This window comes from Colobus angolensis, unplaced genomic scaffold, assembly GCF_000951035.1.
Source record: "Colobus angolensis palliatus isolate OR3802 unplaced genomic scaffold, Cang.pa_1.0 Scaffold134, whole genome shotgun sequence".
Classification (NCBI taxonomy): domain Eukaryota; kingdom Metazoa; phylum Chordata; class Mammalia; order Primates; family Cercopithecidae; genus Colobus; species Colobus angolensis.
The window spans coordinates 3,649,721-3,667,893 of NW_012114422.1; the positions used below are offsets into that span (position 1 = coordinate 3,649,721).

An 18,173-nucleotide genomic window follows, 5' to 3' on the forward strand; every position below is an offset into this window, starting at 1 on the left:
TTTCACACCCCAAAAGTTACCTTTTGGCCCACCACACCCCACATCCTGTGCCCATAAAAAACCCGAGACCCTAGTGGGCATATCCAGCCTAGCAGGCTGGATGTTGAGAGGAACAGAAGAGCACACCAGCAGACGCTGGCAGGCCATCGATGGTGGAAAGACATGGAATTCGGTCAGGGGTGGTCAGAGGACAGTCTGGTGGCTGGGCAGCCTGACTCCAGAAGAAGACCACCTTCCAACTCCATCCTCCTTCTGGCTCCCCATCCATCTCGCTAAGAGCAACTTCCACCACTCAAAACCTTGCACCCATCCTCCAAGGCCATGTGTGAGCCGTTTTTCCTAGTACACTAAGGCAAGAATCCAGGATACAGAAAGCCCTCTGTCCTTGCGATAAGGCAGAGGGTCTAACTGAGCTGATTAACACAAGCTGTCTGCAGACAGCAAAACTGAAAGAGCACATCACAACACACACCCACTGGGGCTTCCGGAGCCATAAACACTCAACCCTAGATGCTGCCATGGGGTTGGAGCCCAAAAAACGCTCCCCGTGACTTAAGTGTCTGCATGATCCCTCTAGGGGTTTGAGCAGCATGAAGAAAATGAAGAAATAAGCCACACCCCTCTCGCAGGCCCTACCAGGAGGATAAGGGAACTCCTCCCATTTAAGCTCTAGCATCTGTGCAAATGTAACACATGACCTTAGAGATGTTTCACTTTAGTGGTATTAAATCATCTATTACATGGTATTTCTAAATCTCTATCACAGTGAGTTTTAGAAAATTTAAAGATGAGCCTCTATCTTGTCAAGATTAGGAAACGCTGAACATAATAGGAAGCCCATCTCACCAACCCTTCCATGTCAACAAGGTGGCCATAAAACCCTGTGGGGTGCTATAGCCAAGGTGGCTGGGCCTCAGTGCAGCTGGTCCCCATCAGTGCAGTTGGCAGGGTGCACAGCTCTGTACTGTGTTCCAGGAAAGGGCCGGGGAGTGGAGGAGATTGGATTAGGGATGCAGGAGACAGGGAGTAGCAGGAATAGGAGATGTAGGCTAATACCAGCAGGGACATCATCAGGAGGGGGAGCAGGAAGGCATGCCTTTCACCTCGGGGTTCGCACAGCTTGCTGTCTTAGCTTCTCACCCGGGAGGGTTGCTTCACAGAGAAGTAAGGAACTGCCAATGAAATATTGAGAGTAGGCAGGACAAGCGGATAATCACTTCCTCAAGAGCAATGAGGTTGCATATTAAAGTAGAAGAGTGTAAAATTCAGAGCATGACAGACTTGGGTTCCAGTTTGGGTTCCATCACTTTATTGTCTGTGCAATCTTGGCAAGTCTCAGAACCTCTTAAATGGAAATAATATTGACCTTGAAGTTACTGGTAGAATTACAATAGATGTAGGTAAAGCAGGTCAACTCAATATAGATGATAAGTGAGCATAATTTTTGTTTTGTGTCTCTCAATATCACCTGATGCAGTATTCTGTCCAGAGCAAACTTTATTTTTATTTTAATTTTTGACAGGGTCTCCTGTGTCGCCCAGGCTAGAGTGCAGTCGTATGATCTTGGCTCACTGCAGCTTTGACCTCCAAGACTCATGCAATCCTCCCACGTGGGCCTCCCGAGCAGCTAGGACTACAAGCATGCGCCACCATGTCCAGCTAATTTTTGTGTATTTTATAGAGAGCCTTTCACCATGTTGCCCAGGCTGGTCTTGAACTCCTGGGCTCAACTATCCACCTGCCTCAGCCTCCCGAAGTGCTATGCCCGGCCAAACTTTTAAAAATACTCTTTAAACAATGAGTCACACACTGGACGGTGGAGACGGACTGCAATATGGAGATCATCTTTTACATGATGTCAAGGTTGATTGAGAAAAATTTTTAAGTTTGTTCTTACACACAATGGGGGTCCCACAAAGGTCGCTTTGTAAAGTCAGACAAGAGACGATAAGCCAAATGTGCTGGACTTCCCACGTGCTTTTCAACCCAAATGGATAAAACATCATGCTCTTCCAGAGTATATATTTTTATCTAAAAGACAACAAAAAAAATTACATTACAAAAGAAAACTGATGCTTTTACTTTAGAAACCATATGCATATATATGTAGTCAAAGGCCAATTGCAGTAACTAAGGCATCTTATTTCCTGGATGAAATTGAAGCCGCATGGCAATTTCTCTTCAAATACTGGGATGTCTAGAGGTCTGTCCAAGATGCTGTAGTCCCATGTCCTCTAAACAATGTGTGACTTGAGGGTGGGCTATTTAATTATTGCACAACAGTTTTTTTTTTCTCATGAAAAATGTAAAAACCTAGATCTTTCTCTCCTTGTCTCTTTGTGATGTTTCCCTGCCTCTACTGAGGAAAAAAAAGAAAATATCACCAGACTGACTACCAGGCAGGTCAGCACCTCATCTCCCTCAAAAGAGTGGAGTCAAGGCTATAGCTTAGGACACTTTCCCAGGATGTCAGGCATGTCTTCAAGTGGGCTGAGGGGATCCAGGAACTGAGTCAACCACCTCTAGAACCATCTCAGCCTCTCAGCAGGGGCCCTGGAGCACCATATTTCCTCAGCACGAAGCATCCTTTCATTTCTGAATCACTGTGGCTGGATCATCCTTCTGAACGGCCAGTTCCTGGTTTCCTAATGCACATTATTCCTTGGGTAAGAGGAGGCATGCCTTGGGGAGCCATTTGACATATACTTAAGCATGAATGCATCCCGTGCTACTCTGAGCTTTTCTTCTACTGTGTTTTTGACAATAATCAGAGATGTGTGTTCAGCTAAGAAAACATTTCTATCCTTCTCATTTTCTTTTCTCTTTCAGGGTACTTTGAAGCTAGTGTTGAAATTTGCTACCGTATAACCATTCCCATGGCAACAAGCTGTGAGAAAACAAACAAATATGGGGTTAGGACTTCACTGCAGGAATCAAGCCGATGGAAAAAAATCAGGCTGTAAAGGAGAAACCTTTATTTAAATATAAATATTATCAATAAGAGAATGAAGAAATGAGAAATTAACTACAAGCAGCTCAGACACAAGTGATTATTTGCTTATATCATTTAACCTCTCCAACTGAACTTGCTTCCAAGCTTCCCTTTAAATCCAGCCTGCAAAGGAAGACATGATCGAGGCTGTCAGCACTTATCAAACACCAAGAAAACTACAGATGGGGCTCCAGGTGGCTGGTGAGACTCACCCTACTTAGCATGGGCATGCCTAACTTTGCCCCCAGCACAGGGGGAGTTGAAGGAGTTTCGTTAGTGTATATCCAGAGAAATTATCAGATTTATCCGTCATCCAATCAGTGCTTGGTGGGCAAGTGGCTCTAGGATGGGCTGCTGGGGCTCTGCAATCTCAGAGGAGCTGAGGGCAGGTTGCCAGGGTGAACTCCATAGTGCCAGTCCTATTCTGGCCTTGGGTCAGCCATGCTCCATTCTGGTGGAACGAGATGGAGTGGGATGCAATATTGTGCTGAGCACTTATTAAGAGTTGAATTATGTCTCTACCCTTCCACCCCCAAATTCATGTGCTGTAGTCCCAACTTCCTCTACCTCAGAATCTGACCTTATATGGAAATAGGGTTCTTGCAGATGTAATTAGTCAAGATGAGGTTGTACTGTGGTAGGATGGACCCCTAATCCAATATGACTGCATCCTTGTTAAAAAGGGACATTGGACATAGACATGCTTACAAGGAGAACACATGTGATGACAAAGGTAGAGATCCAGCGATGTTTCTATAAGCCAAGGAGTGCCAAAGACTGCCAGAAAATCACCAGCAGCTAGGAGACAAGCATGGAACAGATTGTCCCTCACAGGCTCTGAAAGAAGCAACCCTATTGACATCTTGGTTTCAGGCTACCAGCTTCCAGAACTGTGAGACAATAGATGTCTACTGTGTCCACTACCCAGTTTGTGGTCCTCTGTTATAGCAGCCCTAGGAAAGGAATACAGCACTTTCCTAGGTGGCTGCTCCTCAGGCTGTAGTCACATGCTTCTGTTTCCTATCATGTAGCCAAATCAAACATCAAGCTAAATTGTAACCACCACTGAATTCTGCCCTTACAGAGCTCACTCGACTTATCCAATGTCAGGTACAGTACTGGATGAGCAAATTCAATTTTGATCTTTCCCCTAGAAGGTGAGGGAAGCAGAAAGTCCCCATTGCCCTGCTGTCTAAATCAATGATATTGATGCAGACAAAGAAATGCAGTAGTTAGTTTTGGTTCTCTTTAAACCCTGCTAAGAAAGACTAGCTTTTGCTTAGTGAAAAAATTTTCCAGGAACAGTTCTCCAAGAATATGAATTACCTTTCATACTGGGAATATAGAGATTTAATTTATTTATTTATAACCAACTGATATGGTTTGGATTTGTGATTTCAACCAAATCTCATGTCAAATTGTAATCCCCAGCGCTGGAGTAGGGACCTGGTGGGAGGTGACTGGATCATGGGAGTGGACTTCCCCCTTGCTGTTCTTGTGACAGTGAGTTCTCATGAGATCTGGTTGTTTGAAAGTGTGTGGCACCTCACCCTCTCTCTTCCTCCTGCTGTAGCCATGTAGGACGTGCCTGCTTCCTCTTTACCTTCTGCCATGATTGGAAGTTTCCTGAGGCCTCCCCAGCCATGCTTCCTGTGCAGCCTGTGGAACCGTGGGCCAATTAAACCTCTTTTCTTTAACAATCACCCAGCCTCAGGTAGTTCTTTATAGCAATGTGAGGATGAACTAATATACCAACTCAAATGTTTTCTTTATCATTTGATGGTTGGAGAATTTTATTCTATGAAATGAAGCTTAAAGCAAGCAGGCTGAAAATCTGTTGGAGCTTGCTAACATTTTATTAGTGATATCTTTTCTTTTTCATTTTAACAAGATTCTTTTTGAATTTGAATTTGAATGTCTTATACAAATAGTATAAGAGGGCTTTCAATCCCAACACTTTGGGAGGCCAAGGCGGGCAGATCACCTGAGATCAGGAGTTTGAGACCAACCTGGCCAACATGGTTATACCCTGTCTCTACTGAAAATACAAAAATTATCCAGGGGTGGTGGCACATGCCTGTAGTCTCAGCTACTTGGGAGGCTGGGGTGTGAGAATCCCTTGAACCTGGGAAGGGGAGTTGCAGTGAACCGAAATCACGCCACTGCACTCCAACCTGGGCAACAGAGTGAGACTCTGTCTCAAAAAAACAAACAGTACAAGAGGAAACAACTAAACATTTGAGAATTTTTGTACCATCTATTGACAAATATGTTTTGGAGACTACACTGTGGGAAAGAGGGCAAAAGTGGTTTTTACAGAGCCTTCACTTTCCTTGGAGGTATCTGGACATGACCACGGGGGCCAAGTGGGTGGGGGTCGGAGAGGCAGAGCTCTGGGCCCAGCCCCTCCCCCAGTTCCATGGGACTAGCTCCCCTCTGGTCTGTTTCCTATACTAGGGATCTGTCCTGTGTAAAGGTTTTCAGGTGGTTCGTGTCATTCTGGCTTTCTCCATAATTTTCCCAGTACATCCCCAGGTCTTCCTTAAACAAAAAGCTACTCCTGTCAGGCCAGTCTCCTACTCAATGCTAATTTCCACCAGGAGAACTCGGCGCAAACTACCTACTGCCTAGAAAGCCCTATTTCTCCCTCAGCAATCCACTCCTGACACTGTCTTCAAGGAGGTAAGAATGGCCTCCTCTCTGAAGTTCTCCCTATATAACTGTCTTCTCTTATTTGGAATTGCCTGTAAGAGCTGACTTTTATGGTTTAAGCACTATAATCTCTCACTTGTTAATAAACAACCTTATAATTATTCTTCAGCTGTTTCACGTACCTTTGTGATGTTTCCAAAATACACATTTTGCTCCTTGTATTACTACTACAATTAATTCTATCATTATACATGAAACATGAAATGAATTAAAACCATAAGCCCTATCCAATTTCATCACACATACTACAATCTTAGATTTTTACCATCTAATTTATATTGAAAACCTGGAAAAAACATGATTTTTTTTTTTTTTTTTTTTTTTTTTTTAGAGATGAGGTCATTTGTTGCCCAGGCTGGCCTCAAATTCCTAGGCTCAAGCAATCCTTCTACCTCAGATTCCCAAGTAGCTGGGACTACAGGTGGATGCTGTCAGACCTGGCTTTGAGGAAAGTGTGAGTCTTTTTTTTTTTTTTTTTGGTACAGGGTCTCACTCTGTTGCTCAGGCTGGAGTGCAGCGGCACAATCTCGGTTCACTGCAAACTCCGCCTCCCAGATTCAAGTGATTCTCATGCCTAAGCCTCCCCAGCAGCTGAGATTACAGGTGCCCGCCATGACACCCGGCTAATTTTTTATTTTTAGTAGAGATGGGGTTTCACCACGTTGGTCAGGCTGGTCTTGAACTCCTGACCTCAAGCGATCCACACACCTTGGCCTCCCAAAGTGCTGGGATTACAGGTGTGAGCCACTGTGCCTGGCCAGAAAGTATGATTGTTTTTTGTTTTATTTTGTTTTTTTGACATGGAGTCTCACTCTGTTGTCCAGGCTTGAGTGCAGTGGCACGATCTCAGCCCACTGCAACCTCTGCCGCCCAGGTTCAAGCAATTCTCCTGCCTCAGCCTCCCAAGTAGCTGGGATTACAGGCGTCTGCCACTGCTCCTGGCTAATTTTTGTAGTTTTAGTAGAGATGGGGTTTCAGCATCTTGGCCAGACTGGTCTTGAACCCCTGACCTTATGATCCACCTGCCTTGGCCTCCCAAAGTGTTGGGATTACAAGCATGAGACACTGTACCTGGCCCAAAAGTATAATTCTTAACAGACAACTGTGTTGTAAGAATTATTGAATTAAAAGGTGACAGAAAAAATTAGTCATATTGGAAATTAAAAACATATAAGCTGTAAAACGTGGGAGAGAAGAGGATAACTCTTCAAAAACATTTTTTATCAGATTTTTAAAATCAGATTTTCATCATGAGTATATTCTTTAAAGGAGAAATTCAAATTCAATGGAAATAATGCAAGAATATTTCTTTAACTATATAATATCCTCTAGTAACTATCTACATAATAATTAAGAATTAATCATTGATAGCTCTCCCATAACACTAGCAAATTTGTTTGGGTATGCTTTGGGCCACACCCTCCCGAGAACTGAAGTTATAATATATTCTACGACTTCACTAAATATGTTCTTTCACTTCATTCCAGACATGAATTTGTTTTTTCCACTGCTGCTCATGAATGCTCAGATCCCAGCAATGATGAAAGAAGCAGGTTTTATAGTAGTGAAAGAAAACAAAGTAGTGAAGCATCTTTTATGCTTCTTAATGCATCTTAAATGCACTAGTTAAACCTGTGTTTCTGCATCACTGAACCAGGCAAAGACAGAAACTTCACTGGATCCAAATGGGATAAGGAAGACCTTTAAAGGATTTAATAGTGAGGACAAAGAAATCATAAAAGGAAACAACCAAAAACAAAACATTCAGAAGAGGTCAAAGTCAGAGTTGAAAAGAATCAGTGAAGTAGCCTCTGAATTTACTTAGATTTTAAGGTAAAGTAACAATATAATTTATCATTCAAACTGGAACACCAAGACACTGTTAATAATTATGATGGGACAACAGGTGTAAGCCAGAACTGTCCCAAGAAAATCAGGACATACGGTCATCCTATTTCACAGGCTGCTGCTTCACTGATGATGAAAATCAGTGCATACTGAAATATGAACGTAGGTAAAGTGCTGGCATTAGTGAGCATCTCTGAAGTGCCAGGCGCTCCTGTGGTCTGGGTGTAGTGGTGAGCAGATCGGCCCTCACAGAGTTTACAGTCTAGTTAGTGTGGGCGTGAGCTTCCGAGGGTCTCCTAATAAACCTCTGAAATTAAATAAAATTAAGATCCAAATGATGTATGTCTCTTTAAACCTGACGGCACGCGAAACACCGTAACAGGTCCTAAGAGAGATACAAAGAAGTCGAGACAAAGCCTCTTATAATGTACTCAGGGAAAGAAGATCATGTGTAAAAAGTTAAATTTCCATGTAAGGCTTAAATATTAATTTGAGGTAGCTGGGGAAGAAATGTCATAAGGTAGTGTATAATTAATTGAAAAATTGTTTGTTTATTTATTTATTATTTTTAGAGACAGAGTCTTGCTCTATTGCCCAGGCTGGAATGCAATGATGTGATCATAGCTCACTGGAGGCTGAAATGCCTGGGTTCAAGTGATCCTCCCACCTCAACCTCCGGGGCAGCTAAGACTACAAGTGTCTGCTACCACAGCTGGCTGATTTTTTATTTTTTTGCAGAGATGGGGTCTCATTATTTTGCCTGGGCTTGTATCAAACTCCTGGCCTCAAGGGATCCTCCTGCCTTGGCCTCCCAAAGTACTAGGATTAGTACGTGAGCCAGCACACTCAGTCAAAAAAATTAATTTTAAAGAAGTCATGACTAAAGGAGTTACTAGAAAAAGAAGTTCCTAAGTCAAGTGTGGCAGGAGAGCCTTTATGGAGAAGCATCTGTCCTGATCTAGATCAGGTGGGATTTGGGTAGATGGAGAAGAGAAGGAGGGAGAGACGGGATGTGAGAACCTAAGCTCAGAGATAGGAGCATGTGGGGCATATTTGAAGGACTCCAAATCAACCAGCTTGTAGAGACAGGGCTGAAAAAATGGTTGCCTCTTATAAACAGTTTCCTCAAAAAGGTTTTTTTTATCTTAAAAGCCGCAGTAGAAGCAGTAGAACCACCACCACCACCAAAGCTTTCATTTGTGATGGGCAATGGACTATGCAAATACCTGGAGGTGTCCTACCTTTTCCACAGCGCTGGTAACCTCCCATCCCCTTTTGGCTGCCAGTTTTTTGAGGGCCTCCACATTGCTGTCACTCAGGGATGCCTAGAATAGAAATATTTTTAAAGCTTTGTGTTCAATACATGGATGTGTGATCATATATTTTCTGCTTAAAAAATGGACACTGTTGGAGGAGGTATGTGTTGAGTCCCAGTGATAATGTTGAGTTTACAACTAAACTACAGGCCGGGTGAGGTGGCTCAAGCCTGTAGTCCCAGCACTTTGGGAGGCCAAGGCACGCAGATCACTTGAGGATAGGAGTTCAAGACCAGCCTGGCCAACATGGTGAAACCCCATCTCTACTAAAAATACAAAAATTAGCCAGGTGTTGTAGTGCAAACCTGTAAACCCAGCTACTTGGAGGCTGAGGCAGAAGAATCGCTTGAACCCGCCACCTGGAGGCAGAGGTTGCAGTCAGCGAAGATTGCGCCACTGCACTCCAGCCTGGGCGACAGAGTGAGACTCTGTCTCAAAAAAACAAAAAAACTAAGCTACAGCTAACATATAATTTTTATCTTGAACCCTTAATTTAGAATTCAGACAAAGTAACTGTATACTTAACAACTGGGTATCATTTTAGTTGGTGTCCTGAGCAGAGACAGACTACCTTTCAGTATGACTGATAATCAACATATAATAAGTAAATTTGGATTTCTCTTTACATTCAATGGTTAAAAATATTCAAATGATACTACTTTGTTATTGTTTTTATAAAAATGCAAGCTGGTGGGCATATGTCACAGTGAGATGCCGGATGGGACTGTGCCATGCTTCTGGAACATACCTGACAGCAGAGCATCCTGAGTCTGCAGTTTGGGAACTGTAAGAAGTCAAACAAGGCTCAGCTGCCGACTGGTAAGCAGTAACTGATAGCCTGGTTTCGTATCATTTTGACATGACTGGTTGATATAATCCACCTTGTCACATAGCCTGTGTAGGCATAACCTAAGCCAGTTAGGCAAGGCGATTTCCATTTTTGTAATGATAAGACTTTTATACGAAGAGCTTCAAATCATAAAATGTCACCTGCTTGCTGATATCCCAGTGTATGCGAAGTGGAACCTCTTCTTTGTGGGAAATAACATATTTCCTGGAAAAAAAAATTAAAATGTTAAATGAGTTTTTTTTTCTCTGCATTTAGCACACAACAATAACCTTAATACTTTCTTGAACTTCTATCAGCCATGGATATCAGTGGAACAATGTGGAAGAACTATTTCCATAAGTCAGTAATCAGCCTTTGCGGCCAGGAAACATCAGACCTTCTCTTTTTCTGTTATGTGGGAATAGAGACCCAGGGAGGGGCTTTTACATAATTTGTCAGATTAGTGAAGACTCCATAAAATCATTACACCTTATGTTCCTTACCTGCCTAGGCGAATTCTCTTGCGTGCAATAGCTCCCCGATAGCGTCTAAAATCATCCTTTAATCAAAAACAAAATAAAATCAGTAAAATAAAATAAAATCTCTACTATCTTAGTGTTATAATCCTTAAGTATCCTTCTCCTAAATCAGTCAAAAGGGCTAACTGGGATGTGGCATCTCTCCATGAACTGACTTCATCAGGTCAGAGCCTCTGTGCTGAATCCACAAAGGGCAGTTGCACTGACAAAGGTGTAATCCTTCCAGTTCTTTTCTTCCTTTTTCAAAAGTGGAGATTATTAACATTTCTATTACCAGAATTGTACTCAATTCTCACTACAGAGTTTTTAGAAAAAATTAACATTGGCGATCAGGTAATTTCGGGATGAGGGAAAGATACGGTTCCCATGAACGTGGCACAGCATCAAGAGCTAGAGTTGAGGAAGCGAGAGAAGAGACCCAGAAATAGGACATAGAAGGTGACATCCTACCCACAGCCGTGTGTGGCCCAGTAGAGGTGAGGTCTTCAGGGCTTCCATTATTTGAATAAATGATCAGAGTGCTCGGGGGGAAAAGGAAAAGAAAAAAGCCCACTTCACTTTGTGATGCTGAAAAGAGAGAAAACCAAAGGCAAAGAGCCAAAGAGGCCGTTGCTGGTGGGAGGAGATTCTGGGTAGAGCTCTCTATTCACAGGTCTGGCTATTGAACCTCATGTGATAATAACTGACCTTTGAAATGGGTTGAATTCTGGGAAATGTGATGAGATTTTCCTTATCATCAGCGGCATTGTAAATGAGAAAAGCACTGTTGATGTGACGCCCTCGGCCCTCAGCCCATTCCTGACAGTCAAAGGCCTCCACGCGAACTCCAACTTCAACACTGTGAAGGGTGACGCAGGGTGGTGGGCAAAGAGGATCTCGACCCATTAGGCCCTCCTTGCCCACTGCCGCCACCTCCTCCAAGCAACAGGAGGATAAGGGCCTGGGTTATCTTCTTTGTTATCAGCAAATCTGTGCAACTATTAAAATCCATTTTCAGGTCAATGGGCTGCTTCTTACAAGCCCCTAAGAGCATTTCCATTTTACTTCCCCACTTTCAAGTGGGAAAAAGGCCAGGAAGGGCTTTATATACATTCATGAACATATTTTGGCAATGTAGGGGAGGGCTTAAATTGTGCCGAAGTTAAGTTTTCTTCCCTAAAAACAATAATTATGTAATTAAAAAATAAATACTGCAATTAGACAGGAAACACAGATATTCTTTTTACATTTAAAAAGAAACAAATACTAAATCAAATCTTTTCACTGTGTACCAAGAATAATAAAAATAACTGGGAAGTGGTTTGGATTTCATGGTGGTAATACCAGGTCCATTATGAGTTGATTGACCATCTAGTCACTGGGACTGGAAGGAAAAGTTAATAATTATGCAGGGATGACAGGTACAAACCAGGTCCAACTTGGGCCAACTGGGACATACGGTCACCCTTATAAGACAAAAACCAGTCTGTCACAATTTACTAATTGTGAGAAGGCCCCAGGCAGAACAAAGGGTTAAACATGTGCTCATGGATTTTGAAAACTGCATGAAAAAAATGGAATTTTGTTAAACTAGTTCCTATACTCACCTCCAGACTGAAATTAAAAATTACATTTGTGCAAGTTTAAATTTGTTCATAGCAGTCTAAGGGCTCACTTTACCAGGTCTGAAATGTATTGTTGACAATGGCAGTGAAGACAAGACGATCTCCAACTGTAGATGGCCCCCGGAACTTAAACATATCTATGGACTTCAGAAAGGGATGTGCCCAACACAGGCGACTGGAGAGACAAAGGGAGGGAGAGAGAAGAAAGCGATCACTCATTCATTCATTGAACAAATACATAGACAAGTCTTCAACCTATTTTCTAAATAAGCATTTCTTTAAACTTGACTGAAATAAATAACTGGCTTATGTGTGTTGAGGGTAGGTCTGCACGCTACCTGCCAATATCTTGGGAAATACCGCGTCCCCGAGTAGTGGGGTCTTTACCCAGATGTTGATGCTTCTATGCCTCTCGTAACAGTCCTACTCTTGTCTTGTTTCCTAGGGAAGTCCCTTGGAACAACAAACCAATGCTTTTTGTTCTAATTTGAATTATAGTCATCTGGATAGCTCATGACTGTAGTCTCAAGAAGTTGTGATCCAGGTTGAAGTGGGGCCCAAGTGAAGGCAGGTGTCCTCACATAATTCCTCAGTTTCACAGTTAATCAAATTCACCCACAGATCAAAAGATAAGATTTTCCCCCCAGAAAAATTACCTGGATTGCTACATAAAGCCTGAAAGGCTGGGAGATGTGCATTTTATAATTTTTGCGTGTATGACATGTTGAAATAGTTATATATAATATTTAATTTCAGAAAGTTACTTCCATAATTTTCTACATTTCAGATTCCCACTGTCATCATTCAATTACTCTGTGCCAACACCAAGTGAACAGATGCTGCCATAGTTATATTACAAGACTTTACAAAGAACATGTTAAATTGCTTTACTGTCATTAAGAATGACAATCTCATTTTAAAAACAAGCTCACTTATTTGTGCATGATTTTTAGAAAGGATAACTACAGGTTTCTAACGATAGTCATAACTATAGACATATCAATAATAAAATTATTTTAATTTGAGGGAAATACAACCTTAGCAATTTTCAACAGTTATGAAAATTGTCAGAAGGCCAGATCCTATTCAAATGCATTTCCAGGGTACAGAGTGTTCCCTAAAGTTGCTCAATTACCTACATCTTTCCATTAAGAATAAAATAACCTTTCTGAAATTAAGGAGTCTTTAAAAGTATTCTAGGCCTGGCACAGTGGCTCACACCTGTAATCCCAGCACTTTGGGAGGCTGAGGTGGGTGGATCATGCGATCAGGAGATCAAGACCTCCTGACGGGGTGAAACCCCGTCTCTACTAAAAATACAAAAAATTACCCAGGTGCGGTGGTGGGTGCCTGTAGTCCCAGCTACTTGGGAGGCTGAGGCCAGAGAATGGCGTGAACCCAGGAGGGAGAAGCTTGCAGTGAGCAGAGATCGCGCCACTGCACTCCAGCCTGGGCGACAGAGCGAGACTCCGTCTCAAAAACAAACAAACAAAAAACACAAAAAAACCCTCAAAAAAGTATTCTAAATATTCTCTTCCTTCTTTTCCTATTTTCCAGTTAATTCTTTGGCCATAATTATTTTTAATCAGCACCTTTAAAGGTCAGACCTAACTGTAAATTGTCTTTGAAAAGGTTTGTAACTGACTGACTTTATTTATTTACTTATTTATTTATAGAGAGGCTGGAGTGCAGTGTAGTGATCATAGCTCACTGCAGCTTTTAATCCCTGGGCTCAAGTGATCCTCTCACTTCTGCCTCCCAACTAGCTGGGACTATAGGTGCACACCACCACACCAGCACATTTTTTTGTAGTGTCAGGGTCTTGCTATGTTGCCCAAGCTTGTCTTGAACTCCTGGCATCAAGCAATCTTCCTGTCTCGGCCTCCCAAACTGCTGGGATTATAGGTGTGAGCCACCATGCCCAACCTAGACTGATTATTTTTAACTGTGAAGCCTGTCTTCTATTTCTATTCTGCATTTACTTTGTCATAAGCTATCAAAACAAGGAGTTACAGTTTCATAAGATCAATATTCATAATTCAGAATAAAGTATTGAAACTGTCATCTCATTTTTATTTTTGAACCAAATATTTAAACATTCACCTTCAAACAAAAGGACAGATTAATCCTAAAGTAAACAAGTAAATGATTTAGAAATCATTATAAAAGGCAACATTTTCCTCAGTCTTTTCCTTGACTTCTTGACTAGCCCAAGAACTGGATCTCAGTCCCTTTCTATTTTCTCCTCACTGGTCCCAATATCATATGCCGAAGGTCAAAACCAAGAACCTTGCAGAAATAGTAGCCACCGTCTCCATCCAAGCCATAATCTGGCCACCGAATGTATTTCCGTGATGGTTTGCGTGGGGTGGGAGGACCAGTTCAATGCTCTGAACAGAGGTGCCCCTTGTGGAAACCGCTCCTTCCTCTTCATCAGAAAGGAGATCTGAAAGGTGGATGTAAACATTAATGATGGTGGAGTGAACCATAGGCCCTGGGGCTCCAGCTTTTCCTTGCCGGCAGCACATTCAACTCGGATTTACAGAAAAATTAAAGTGTTCTCAAAGGCTTAAGACTGAGCAAATTGACAGGTTCTACAGAGTGACTCTTAATGGTGAATATTTGCAGTGAATTGGGTTAAGATAACATCAGAAAGGGCCTTTTAGAGATCGTATTCTAGCCTATAAAATAAGTCTACCGGAATTTTGATGGAAAGAATGGTTACACTGAAACTTGAGTTGTTCATGGTGGGGTAGGGACAGATCAGGACAGGAAGGGGCAGCAATGTTGGAGGTGATGGATATGTCATTATCTTGATTGTGGTGATGTTTTCACAGGTGTAAACTTACGTCAAAACTTATCAAATTGTATGCTTTAAATATGGGCCATTCATTGTTTGTCAATTGTACCACAATAAAGTTGTTAAAAATAAAGGAATCTGAGCTACAAAGGACCAGAGACACCAGGAAGCTTGAAACGCTACCTTTTTTTTTTTTTTTTTTTTTTTTGAGGCGGAGTCTCGCTCTGTCGCCCAGACTGGAGTGCAGTGGCCGGATCTCAGCTCACTGCAAGCTCCGCCTCCCGGGTTTACGCCATTCTCCTGCCTCAGCCTCCGGAGTAGCTGGGACTACAGGCGCCCGCCACCTCGCCCGGCTAGTTTTTGTATTTTTTAGTAGAGACGGGGTTTCACCGTGTTAGCCAGGATGGTCGAAACGCTACCTTTAGAATGGAAATATGGCCCCCTGTGGAAACTGTTTGTAATGATTGTAATCACAAGCAGGAAAGACACACTCTGTTATACTTCTTCATGTCCTTCTGCTTTTGTTTTTTTTTTTTTTTAGACGGAGTCTCACTCTGTCATCTAGGCTGGAGTGCAGTGGTGCAATCTCGGTTCACTGCAACCTTAGCCTCCCAGGTTCAAGCGATTCTCCTGCCTCAGCTTCCTGAGTAGCTGGGATTACAGGCGCGTACCAGCATACCTGGCTCATTTTTGTACTTTTAGTAGAGACGGTTTTCACCATGTCGGCCAGGCTGGTCTCGAACTCCTGACCTCAGGTGATCCGCCCTCCTCGGCCTCCCAAAGTGCTGGGAGTACAGGCATGAGCCATCGTGCCTAGCCTTTCTGCTTCTTTTGAATCAGATCTGCTCCATTTACTAACAAATTGGTTTTTACTCTTAACAATGGAGAAATCTGACTGCAAAGCAGTAAAATGTATTCAATTATGCTTTTCGCATCATGAAGTGAACCACCAGCTAGGTTTCCAGCTCACATGCTATTGTTGGGGACCCGGGGAAAGGATTTACAACTTGGGGCACCATCCCGGCTGTACTGTCAGAGGCAGAGCTGAGCTTGCGGTGTGAGAGGGAAGATACGCCCAGCAACTGTTGGTGCTCTCGGCACAGTCACAGCTGGTGATCCAGAAGTGTAGTCACAGAAACCCTTAACTCCACTTCCTAATATAATTTTTAGATTTATCATTAATTGATGGTCTCTTTTATTTTTTCTTATTTCCATTGATCATTTCAGTCCCCAGCTTAAAACAAGTCAGTAGCTACCCATTGTTCTCGTATAAAACCCCAAATCCTTCCCATGGCCTGCAAGCCCTGCCTTCCTGGTCTGGCCTCACTCTGCCTCTCCCTTTGCTCCAGCCACGCTGGTCTTTTTTCACTTCCTGAGGAAGTATTATCTTCAACAACAGGGCATTCGTCACATCCCTGCTGTCTACAGCAATCCCCCTGGCCACCACCACCTGTGTCTTCAATTTCACTCATACTCTGTGGCCCCCGCTTGGTCATCACTTCCTCAGGGGAGCCTTCTCTGACATCCACAGCTCAGCCTCACCTTCAGGGTCTCTCAAAGGATCTTTCCTTCATGGCTATAGTTTTATGTTATTTGTGTGCCCTTTTATTATATGACCCACTAGATCTTAAGCTTTTTGGTGCAGGGACTATGGATTTTTAAAATTCTCATATAATTCCTGAACATAGGTGCTCAATAAATATTTATTAAATGAAATGAATGAATAAACAACTTAGCTGATTTCCTTAACATTCATAGTCCTTAATCTCAATAGAATATTTTTAGGTAATAAAATAGTTGTACTGACACTTCTGTCTGCTGTTGATGAGAGTCCCCACTGGTCCCCATTTTTGCTTAGAAGTATCAGACACTCAACTATTTCCAGTTTGGTGGGTGTGGAAGAGTATCTCATGTTAGTTATAATTTGCATTTTCCTGATTACTAATGAGTTCCAACATCTTTTTACATGTATATTAAGCATTCTTGTCACCTCTTCATGAAATGTCTCTTTATATCATTTGCTTCAAATATTGCTTGTCTCATTTCCGGAGATTTTTTTTGCATGTTAGACATTTCTCTCCATTCTCCACATCTCCTAACCTCCCTTACACATTTCCCATTTCTTTGTCTATCGGGCTGCATTCTAGTTAACTCTTTCAGATCTATCTTCCAGTTCCCTGTCTTCTCTGCTGTTTCATTCATTCACTAAGTTTCAAATTTTAATTATTACATATTCTTTTTTATAGAAATTGTCTTTCTTTGTTAAACCTTCTAGGTTATCTTTTTTTTGTTCTTGCATTATACTTTTGATACTCTTTTATTTCTTAAAACATATTAAGCCTCTTACTTCATCTTACTTGATAAATTCATTATCTGCTGTCTTTGTGGGCCTCGTTCAGACTTTGTGGGGCCTGGTGTCACTTCCAGATCTTGGTGCCTTGCTTATTTCTGTCTCTTATGATTTTTCACTAGGATCTCATATTGCTTGGATCTTTTTCTGTGGAAATTCTTGAGAGCTGGCTTTAAAGTCATTTCTTCACAAAGGAGTTGCATTTGCAGTTGCAGATCACCTGGGGTCCTACAACACAGCACCACTGTACACTAAAGTTTCCTTGTTGTGTTTTAGCCCAGACAGGTCATGTGACTTCTGAGGATCCAAATCTGCATGAGGATGCACTTGTGATTGAATTCTCAAAGGGAAATAATTTTTTTCCCCTTTCTACCTAAGGCTAAGGCTCTCTGGAGGGTGGAATTTTTCTAGTTGACTCACTGAGGGAATCACCTTTAGGAGGTTCCAGCACCAAGGAACGTTCCCTGATCCAACCTTCTCCCTCACATGGGCCCCTGGTTTTGTCTCCTGAGCCCAAGCAGGTCCATTACACACAAGCTCTATGTCTTCAGGCACCTGCTAGGTTCTCCAGAACAAATGCCAGCCCCAATGCTTCCTTGCACTGCTGCATTTGTGTTTTCTCACCATTTCTGGACTTCAAAGTTTTCTCTTATTTTTCTGCTGGCTGAGATGTGCTTGCAAAGATGTTTGTAAATATTTTTCCAGAAATTTTTGGTTTTACACAACAATTAATCCACTATATTGCTAGAATCAAAATTGAATCACTTTCTAAAGTGATATTTAAAAGAAATATGCAATCTTAATCCCTTCCCATTTCTCTGTCTAAAATTGATTTTATTAGAAGATGTTTTATACATACTCCAAACTAGTATTGATTGAGGTTGTTTTCAGGCTAATGTTGCTTACTCAAATGGTACATTTTTTGTTTAAAATAAATTGATACAATTACCTGACTTCAAATTATGCTACAGAGCTATAATAAGCAAAACAGCATGGCACCGGCATAAAAACAGACACATAGACCAATGGAACTAGAACTAGAACTGGGAACCCAGAAACAGATTCACACACCCACAGTGAACTCATATTTGACAAAGGTGCCAAGAACATACACTGGGGAAAGGACAATCTCTTCAATAAATGGTGCTGGGAAAACTGGATGCTCATGTGCAAAAGAATGAAA

General features: G+C 42.1%; 1 protein-coding gene across 1 annotated transcript in view; it reads right to left on the bottom strand.

Moving 5' to 3' along the window:
* The window catches only part of ACOT12 (acyl-CoA thioesterase 12), a 67,604-nt gene that overhangs the window by 4,171 nt on the left and 45,260 nt on the right, over positions 1–18,173 (bottom strand). Inside the window, exons 6-12 of the mRNA XM_011934350.1 lie at positions 14,130–14,286; positions 11,896–12,015; positions 10,924–11,074; positions 10,201–10,256; positions 9,859–9,922; positions 8,794–8,877; positions 1,898–2,031 (exon numbers count right to left, since the gene is read on the bottom strand). Of these exons, the coding sequence (XP_011789740.1) occupies positions 1,898–2,031; positions 8,794–8,877; positions 9,859–9,922; positions 10,201–10,256; positions 10,924–11,074; positions 11,896–12,015; positions 14,130–14,286 (766 nt within the window). The remainder of the gene's footprint in view (positions 1–1,897; positions 2,032–8,793; positions 8,878–9,858; positions 9,923–10,200; positions 10,257–10,923; positions 11,075–11,895; positions 12,016–14,129; positions 14,287–18,173) is intronic.